Source organism: Neopelma chrysocephalum, unplaced genomic scaffold, assembly GCF_003984885.1.
Source record: "Neopelma chrysocephalum unplaced genomic scaffold, ASM398488v2 Primary Assembly neopelma1_74, whole genome shotgun sequence".
NCBI classification, from domain to species: Eukaryota; Metazoa; Chordata; class Aves; order Passeriformes; family Pipridae; genus Neopelma; species Neopelma chrysocephalum.
Genome location: NW_020897735.1, coordinates 6284728 through 6294194, shown reverse-complemented (window position 1 = coordinate 6294194; position 9467 = coordinate 6284728). Strand labels below are relative to the sequence as shown.

The following is a 9467-nucleotide window of genomic DNA, read 5'->3' as shown; positions in this document are numbered from 1 at the left end:
GCACTGACATGGTTCTGCAGAGCTCCCTCCCCTTTTCCACAGGCAGGAGAGTTTCTCAATTGGCACATTTACTGATGAGCAGGTCACGACTGTCAGGGCAAGGACTTGCAGCTTCCACTCAGAATACTTTCTCAAGCACCACAAGTAAACCCCCTGTTCAGCTCATGCTGGAAATGGATGTTCTGTTCCCCTCAAGCCCCATCAGCACTGGGAAGGAGACCAGTGTTGTCCCAGAGCTGGCCCCAAACTCCACACACGTTGGGTATCGAGGTTATTCTGTCTTTTACTGGATGCCATCACGAGCTACATTTCCTTTCTTTGCAGACACACTGAAGTAATTTCAATTTTCAATGCACAGCAATAAAAAACTAAACATTTCTTTAATACAATTATGGTACCACTTCCAAGGATATTTACAAACGAGGCTAATTATTTTACAGATGAATGTGCTTCTGCTGTTCTAGGCTACTGTAGTAATATTATTCTCAGCACAATCATGCTTATGCATGAGACACTGAACAGAAGGACAGCTGACTTGTTTAATGTGAGCTGAACAAAAACTTGTTCCTACTGAAGGTGAAGGAAGGTTACCAAAATATGCATAGTCATTGAATCGAGGAACCAAGCACCAATCACACATGCACTGGTGGGAGACTGAGGCTGTCAGGACAATTCCATGATTTCTCAACAGCTGTAGAGCACCTCCCACACAGTTAAAGTGTCAGGAATCACAAACAGGGCGACACCTCTGCCACTGATGCTCTGCAGAATGGAAATACATAAACTCAGGATTATTTGACAGCATGGATTGAAGTTAACAAGACAAACTGTACCAGGTAACCAGACACGTTTTGGAGGTGTTATTCCTCTAACACTGCATAGGAAGTTGAAAAAGATTCTCCTGCTCCTGGTAGGAACAGATGGCAAAGAGAGAGAGATGTTTTTTCTGATAGGACAGTCAGAAGGCAAAATAAATGCCCGGGCTCAGCCACGCTACATCATTGGTGTGTTTATGAATCTCTGCATGAGGGAATCAGGGTTATCCTGAAGGAGCCTACAAGAAAGATGGAAAGAGACTATTTACAAGGGCCTGGAGCGACAGGACAAGGGGGAATGGCTTCACACTGCCAGAGGGCAGGGTTAGATTAAATATTAGGAAGAAATTCTTCCCTGTGAGGGTGGTGAGGCCCTGGCACAGGTTTCCCAGAGAAGCTGTGGCTGCCCCATCCCTGGAAGTGTCCAAGGCCAAGTTGGACGGGGCTTGGAGCAACCTGGGATAGTGGAAGGTGTCCCTGCCCATGGCAGGGAGGTGGAATGAGATGATCCTAAAGGTCCCTTCCAACCCAAACCATTCTGTGATCCATGAATAGCTTCACCAGCCTCCTTGGCCTTACCTAGAACGTGTCAGCCATGGTGGGGTTTGGTTTGGGGTGTTCTCTTTGTTTGGGGTTTTTTTACTGTGTTGCTGTGAAAAGAGAAACCGTCAGCTGGGACTGATTGCTTGTGTGTCAAACTTGTGTAAAATTCAATTCCTGGATGAGGGAGACTTGCAATTTAATTGAAAATAAGGTAAATTAGTAATGTTTTTGGTAACTGAGTTAAACTGGAAAAGATGATTCCTGTTGGTAGAGGGTTAAGTGAAGCCAAGGGCAAATACATTGGCAAAAGCTGAAAAGAAAAAGAAAGTGGGGTAAGAGACTTAAGAGCACTGGAAATTATATATATTATTAGTGTTTAATCTAATTGGTATTAGTTTAATAATTATTACATTTAAAAATTATTTTTACTGATCCCTGTTTGACTCAGGCAGCCAATATCCCCCTCCTGACTTCAATAGTGTTACAACAGTTACGAGGCAGTTACTCTTCTAGACTTTAAGGGGAACTACTGGAATGGCCAATTTCTTTCCTGTGGCTGTAACTGGCACGTGCTTCACTCAGCAAGGAATTGGAGCCACAAATTCTTTTGATAGTTTAATATTCTGCAGCAAGTGCCAGTGCTTGTTAAAAAGCAAAGGGAGCACTACAAGCTGAAGCCTTCTCTACCCACCAGGACCATTCCAGAGGCAGCTCCATGTTCCCGTCCCAGCTTTTGGGAAATGACACAGTTGGGCAGAAAGGACAGTTCACACTGTGCTCAACACTTCAGTTGTCAGTGTCCAGCTGCTGAGCCTTCCATGGGGTGCTCTTCCAAACCTCTTTTCAACTGGCTCTTCCAGGTGTACTCCTGTTTCTGGAGCATGGAATGGGCTCTGGACTTGAGGAGTTTCCAGAACCTCTGATGTTCTATGTACAGGGCTGTGGATGAGGTGTTCCCCCTCCAGCAGAGTCTGTGTTCCTGTGCTCTGTGTCCTTCGAGGCTGAAGGGAGCTTATGGAGTAGAGAAAATGCTTTCAGTCTTTGCAGAGCTTTTCTCTAGAACACAGGAGAGTCACAGAACGTGCAAGGTCCTTGCAATAACCTCTTGATCCATTCAGGATCTGCAAATAAGAAAACAAGTTGTTCAAAGCTGGGGGTAGAGGTGAACAGAGGAATGACACCTGAGATGCACAAAGAGGAATCCTGAACAGTTTGTATATATTCACCATGCAGGAGTAGCTGAGAATTCAGAGGAATCCAACTCCATTTCTGTTCTGAAATTTTAAGCAATGCCAGTTTAAATTCCACCTCAGCAGGAGACAAAATGAAGGTGAAACAGTCTGTGCTATATCCTTACACACTCATCTAAATACCTATATAGGAAATAAATTTAAAGGTTCACCATGGCACAAATGTAGTGTTCTCATTTTCTAAACTGAAATTAGATCCTTCACATAACACAGCCCTTGGTTCCTGTTTCTTTGTCCCTCTTCCATAACTGGATGCTAATATATTCAACCTGAATATAAACTAACTGCTGTAGCATTCCAGCACAGATTGTGTTTACCCAGCTCTCATTAAAATGTGGATTTATATATCAATTTCTGCAGTCACTGATTAGTAATTAACATGTCAGACAACAGGACACTGTGAAATGCAGAGCACTAGAGCTTCACGTGGTAACTGCCTGAAAGAGAAAAGCCAATGAAACTAATTCAAGACATTTTGCAGATAAAAGCTAAAAAGCCCTAATCCTGCCCCTTTTGCCAAGGACAATTTACCTTCTGGGGTTGGATGCCGTGCAATGCTGTCGTGAAGCAAACACCTCCTGTACACCAGGCTCTGACAGGACTGGTAGGTCAGAAAGCACCTGTGGAAGGACAAGGCATTTTATCAATATACCACTGAAAAAGGTTTCATCATTGGCCAAAAAATTTTTAGCATGCAGTAGAGGAGGTGAAAAGCTTGAGGCTCCTTAAGGGCATGAGTATTTACCCAAGGTAGCACATAGTACCTGTTAGGCAAAGTTTTTTCTTTGTGACAGACTACTGTCTTGCCAAGGCTTCAGGGACAATCTCTGTGAACCCCACACAGGAAGATTTTATTTTCTAGATGTTCCAGAACTTGTCTGACTTCTCAATGTGCCTATTTTCAACTGTTTTTTTTTTAATTGCCTTTGTTTTCAAACACTGAAGGAGCCAGAACACACTCTCCTTCACCTAATGTTCCACAAAAGATGACTTGTCCTTAATTTTCCCTTGCCTGCTTTTTCCCTGTCCCCACCTTCCTCCCACGTGGAAAAAAAAATGATCAAAAGCATTTTATTATAAAAACACTGTACTGCTACGGAACCAAATCCAATCTCCTCTCTCTCTCTCATGGAAGAGGACAAATAACAGCCAGCAAACATTGCAGCATGGATAACGTGTTTCATGGCTTTTTACTCCAACACTAACAAGAAGTTTAGGTGAACTCTTAAACTATGTTTAAATGATCCAGAGGAGGGTAAAACTTCCTGCAGAGCCTGTTACCTGAGCCAGATGTGCCCGTTGGAGCACACGGCCTGCTTGCGGTCGGTGAAGGGCAGGATCTCTTTGCACAAACTGCAGTGCTCCGGGAACGTCTGTTTGTTCATTTTCTTCAGGATGTGCCCAATCAGCACCTGGAACACACAGGAGTCAGCAGGGATTACAGGAACACAGCTGAAGGGTGGAAATGCCTCCCAGGGTACTGTGGTTTCAGAGCATGATACAGGAATTGCACTGAATTCAAGGAAATGAAGGTGTGAGAAACGTAACACAGCACTAAGTGTTCGTTTATTCTCCTCGTGTTGTCACCTCCCAAAGTTTCTGTCCCACAGTAAAGGGACACAGACCTGAAAAGCAATAATGTTAAGCTATTTTAAAAGTACTGAAGGAACTGGTATCACACCACTGACCATTACAGCAATGCTTTCCCTCATGACTATCACAGTGGATGTGCTAAAAAATAATTCCTGTTCAGAAATCACCTGGATACATGTCCTTAGCAGCCAGCTTGGAGTATAGTGGAACATTTATGTGATCAAATTTGTCTCTGATGTTTCAACAGATATAAACCATATCCTAAGGATCTTTAAAGTGTGACAGCAAACAGATAAAATACAATTTCGAAGTCAGCTTTTAATCACTATAAAAAGAACAATCTCTTCTAAGATAAGAAAAGCAACCTCTCAAACCTTCAATTCGTAGTAACTGGATGCTGTAACAACCCAGCAGTTGTGCCAGAATACTTTCCCAGTGAGTTACTGATGGCCACACTTGCCTGTGATTCCAGCAGGGAGAACACCACACACATCAGTGATGGACATGTGCTTCCTTCCCCTGTCCTTCTGGATGCAAAGTAAAGGCTGATTTTTAGAGTTCAAGTGATTTAAGAACTTAGGGACTGAAAAAGAACTGTTCTCTGCTCAGAGAGGAACAGAGACACCTGAACCACTCCTGTCATTGAGTCTTAAGAGCCAGGAGGCTGATGCAGAGTGTTCCCACCTGTCTCAAGCTCTGGAGCTGATCCTTCCACTGAAGGCTCAGGGAGCAAGGCCAAGACCTGATGTACCACCTGAACAGCCACAGAGCTCAGTTATAGATACTTTCAGAAATTATACTTCTACAGTTCTTAAAACTGGAACTGCAGCATACCTGACTAGAGGAAATGCATCCAAAGTTTAGTTTTGCAGAGATGATAGATTAAATAAGCTCAGTCATGAAAACAAACATCTCTCCCAATTAGTACATGTTTTAAGCCACTGAGAGAAGCAGAACAACCATGGTCCTCTCCCTTGTGCTGCAAAAACCTCAGGCATCATTATTCTTTATTGTACCTGATCCAAAATGCACCATCTGTATTTACATTCCTTCCTACCCCACAACTTGAAGGAAGGACAATTTAAGCTGAATGCTCTGGAGGAGCTGACTGGTAAGGATGACACGACTGCACTTCTCTTTCCCACCCCAGCTGTATGTTCAGGAGGGGGGAGAAGGAAATAACCCCTAACATGGAATCCCCTGAGCACAGAGGTCACTTACTCGTGCTGTTCTGTCATCGTAGCCATCATCAGACATTAAGAAGTCACAGACTCCTCTGGTGGGAATGCTGGTGTTTTCTGTAATCCATGTGTGTAGATAAACTTCTCCCAACACCCGTTTCATGTGTTCCCGTGTCAAGTGCATTTCCACGGCCTCAATCTGGGCCTGTATTTCAAGAAGTTTTTCCTCCATTGGCTCCCGCCCTCCAATGTCACTTGACTGATGGAGAGAATCCTCTGCAGTGTCATCTAAGTCCACACCTTTGCCCGTGTCACACAGGCTTTGCTTGCTGGCTTGTTTCGAAGTTCCTTCCTCTTGATCATCCTCAGTGCTGCCCATCCCAGGGGAATCCGAGATCAAGATTTTGGCGTCCTCGTGTGAAGGTCTCCACGTGGCGTCTGAGGGAGCTTTCTGCATGGACTGATACAAAATCCTCAGGAGAAACAGCTTAAACCTCCAGAAGTAAGTGGAACCACAGCTCTCAATCTTACTATCCAGTGCCTCCTGTAAGAACTGAGGAATGTGCTTATCCTTCAGAATTTTCCAGCGCACAAGATCCGTCAGGTCCACCTGCCGGAAAAGGTTCTGGACAGAAGATTCCAAGAGCTGTGCAGCCGCCTCCTCGAAGGTTTTGAGGGTGACAAACTGAACCTGGTAGTTCTTGTTGACGGGGTGCAGCCCGTTGGCCATGCCCTCGGTCGTGATGACCGCCAGGTACGCCCCGCACGGGCTGACAGCAATTCCGTGAGTCCTGACGGAGCCAAACACCTCCGAGAGCTTGATCAGCTGGTGCTCAAACTTCAGAGCCACGTCTGTGAATATGGGGATGAGCTGCCTGACCTTCCCGTCGCTCGAGCAGGTGTACACCGTGCCGTTCTGCTTGTCCGCCGTCATGGACACGATGGGCAGGGAGTGGAGCCCCGTCACGTGGGAATTGTGGACCTTCAGGCCCGCCTTGGAGATCAACAGGAGGCACCAGAACACGTAAGGGCCCCTTGCAGCCACCACCAAGCTGCAGCTGCACTTCTGGTAGGGGTGGTAGAGGGGGATACATTTGATGCTGTGCACGGGCAGCTGGTCCATCTCCTGCCACAGCACCACGGGCTGTCTGAGCGTGAAGTAGCCCTTGACCGCCTTGAGGTTGACGGGGAGGATCTTAACGGGGCCGTACGCGCTGCCCACGATAAGCCCGCTCATCTTCCGGTTGTTGTGCTCGTATTCCCACCAGGACAACACGCTAGGGGAGCTTATCCCAGACTCTATGGTGTTGCAGGAAGTAATGGATTCCTTCCCCAGGAAGGGGAGCTGGAACTGCCACACGGCGATGTTGCCGTTCTCGAAGAGCACAGCCAGGAGGACACTCCCGACGTCCCGGCACTCGTTGTTGTGCTTCACCTGCTGGGTGGTGCAGGTTCCCGACCACTCCATGCGCACGGGGGCCTGCATGCTGTGCCGCCGCTGGAACTCCGGGAAGTCGCCCAGCTCCCCGCAGGGAGCGTCGGCCTTGCAGAGTTTGTAGCCGGCCTCGAACAGGCGCTCCCCGTAGAGCTCGGTCAGGTCCACCAGCTGCACCCACTGCAGCCGGTTGAGGTTGGCGTGGATGGTCAGCCGGTTGTCCATGGTCAGGGCGGCCAGGAGGCACCTCCCGTTGGCGTCACAGCCCAGAGGGGACCAGCTGGAATATTTGAACCCCCTCATGGGCGTCAGGGACTTCCCCTCGGGGTTGAACACTCGGTCCAGCATGAACGCCTGGCTCACGGTCGGATCCACGGAGCTGGCAAACTTCTCCTTGCACTCAGCCACCTCCTTTTTGGGGCCGACCTACAAGACAACAAAAAGAACTATTAAAACAACTGTACAACTATTTTTTTAGCAATGCTTTCTTGCAATTAATTCCCACTTGAAACAGAGCATCCCCTATGACAACCTACCCTACATTGTTGCAATGGTTAATTAAGGTCACTCCTAAAGATTTCAGCCTCATTAATGCCCTGATGAACTTGTAGGAATTCGTATTGTTTTGACTCTCAGCTATTGAATTTTTTTGTCTGCTGAATCAAAGGGCCTGTTTTCATACTGCTGTATAACATTTAAAGTGTAAAACGCTCAATATTTCAACTCTTCCATATTCTTAGCATTGTCTCGGAACATAAAATCAGATCCACAATAACAGAATTATTATTTAATAAAATATCCACCCAGACTTGCCAACTTTGCAAAAAATCAGGTACTCCCCTGAAGGACAAAGCAAGCCCTGCTGCAAAAATCCTTCAGCTTAGGCAGCAAACCAAGGAAGATTCCTACTTAAAATTGTACTGAAATAACTGCACTGGAGCTCAAGGGATTCTTAGAAAAACCACAGAACTTTAGAATCCCTGAAACCCCCTCAATATTGGATCACATTTCCCCTGGACATCACTGGGATATGGTTTTTTTCTCCCCTGTGCTTTTAAAACACATCAACACATGAGATCCTGCAGGAAGTTGTGTGGAGAAGGGGCAGCTCTGTGGTGGCTCCCCAGGAGGGGGATCAGGATCCCAGAGTGGGTGAGGCTGGAAGGGACCACAGTGGGTCATCTGTTCCATTCCCTGCTCCAGCAGGGCCATCCCAGAGCACATGACATAGGATTGTGTCCAGGTAGCTCTGGAATATCTCCAGTGAGGAGACTCCACACCCTCTCCAGGCAACCTGTTCCTGTCACTGCACAGTGAAGAAGTTCTTCCTTGTGTTCAGGTGGAGCTTCCTGGGCACCAGTTTCTGCCCATTGCCTCGTGTCCATGTGATTGGCAACACAAAACAAAATCACAGGATCAACTAGGTTGGAAAACACCTCAGAGATCATCGAGTCCAACCCATGACCCAACACCACCGTGTCAACCACACCATGGCACCAAACGCTACAATCCACTTTCCTTAAACGCGTCCAGGGATGGAGTCTCCTCCACCTCCCTGGGGAGCCCCTTCCAGTGTCTAATCACCCTTTCTGTGAAGAAATCCCTCCTGATGTCCAACCCCCGTCTCCATCCCCGTGGCACCCCCCCCCTTTATATATTAACGAGATCCCACTAACGAGGTGCCACTGAGGCCGTGCCGGGCGCTCACCTTGAGCAGGCAGGCGGTGGCGGGCGCGGGCACGGCGGTGCGGTGGATGACCATGTCCTGCCCGCCGCTGTGCACGTCGCTGAGCTGCTCCAGCACGGCGATGCTGCGGGCCGTGCTCACCGACACCCGGTGGTCCTCGGACCACGCCAGAGGCTCCAGGCCGCTGGCGCCGTGCTGCAGCCGCACCGCGGGCTCCCGCCGCACGGCCGTGAGGCGGAACCCGGCGCTCGCCGCCGCCGCCTCCTCCGCCGCCACCTCGAGCCTCAGCGGCGGCTCCTCCCGCCCCGCCGCCGCCATGTTGCCACCGCCTCTCGGGCCGCGCGCACGCGCCGCCGACGAAGCCCCCCCCGGGCGGGCCCGGCCCGGAGCTGCCCCCGCCGCTGCCTGCGCGCCCCGCGGGGCCGGGGCGCGAGTGGAGGGGGAACGGGGAGACCCCCGAGCTCCCCACGGCGCTGAGGGGTGGGGAGGGGGTGAAGGGAGGGCTTCGGTACCCGGGAGGGAGACCCGGGCTCGCTGTCACCCTGCCTTCACGGACCGGGCCGGGCGAGGGGCGGCCCCGGGGGCCTGCGGAGGAGAGGGAGGGACATGGCGGCGGGAGCGGGGCCGCGCGGGACCGGCGCGGTACGAACGGGGAAGCGGGACGGGCGTGAGGGGAGCGGGAGCTGCGGGACAGTGCGGGACACTGCTGGACACCACGGAACACAGGACGTGGGAACTGTGCGGGACGTGGGACATGGCGGGACATGGGACTGTGCGGGACAGGGGATACGGGACACTGCGGGATACAGGACGTGGGGCACTGCGGGACACAGGAATGTGCGGGACAGGGGAGCCTGCGGGACATGAAACACAGGACACGGGACCCCGACCGGCCCGGGGATCGGGGGGTCAGCGTCCGACAAGTTGTTAAATGGGGCTTTTGGCTCCCGCGGGTGGGCTGCG

General features: G+C 49.7%; 2 protein-coding genes and 1 long non-coding RNA gene across 5 annotated transcripts in view; 2 read left to right on the top strand and 1 right to left on the bottom strand.

Moving 5' to 3' along the window:
• Positions 1-361: 361 nt before the first annotated feature.
• GTF3C4 (general transcription factor IIIC subunit 4) lies at positions 362-8754 on the bottom strand. 3 transcript variants are annotated; one of them, XR_003534907.1, is made up of 6 exons: positions 8526-8679; positions 5423-7243; positions 3890-4020; positions 3140-3228; positions 2050-2479; positions 362-762 (listed from the first exon to the last, which is right to left on the bottom strand). XR_003534907.1 is itself a non-coding variant. In XM_027687580.1 (5 exons), the coding sequence occupies exons 1-5, from the start codon at positions 8577-8579 to the stop codon at positions 2415-2417; spliced, it is 2160 nt and encodes a 719-aa protein (XP_027543381.1). In that variant the 5' UTR covers positions 8580-8754; the 3' UTR covers positions 1590-2414. The 3 variants fall into 3 exon arrangements, 1 of the variants encoding a protein (XP_027543381.1); XR_003534908.1 differs by lacking the exon at positions 362-762 and adding an exon at positions 1263-1465; XM_027687580.1 differs by lacking the exon at positions 362-762 and having other exon boundaries at positions 1590-2479; positions 8526-8754.
• LOC113969626 lies at positions 2498-2953 on the top strand. The gene is made up of 2 exons (XR_003534909.1): positions 2498-2572; positions 2612-2953. It is a non-coding gene; the product is annotated as an uncharacterized LOC113969626 (long non-coding RNA).
• A 356-nt stretch (positions 8755-9110) lies between the features above and the next one.
• The window catches only part of DDX31 (DEAD-box helicase 31), a 46842-nt gene continuing 46485 nt past the window's right edge, over positions 9111-9467 (top strand). The window contains exon 1 of the mRNA XM_027687581.1: positions 9111-9146. Within this exon, the coding sequence (XP_027543382.1) occupies positions 9111-9146 (36 nt within the window). The remainder of the gene's footprint in view (positions 9147-9467) is intronic.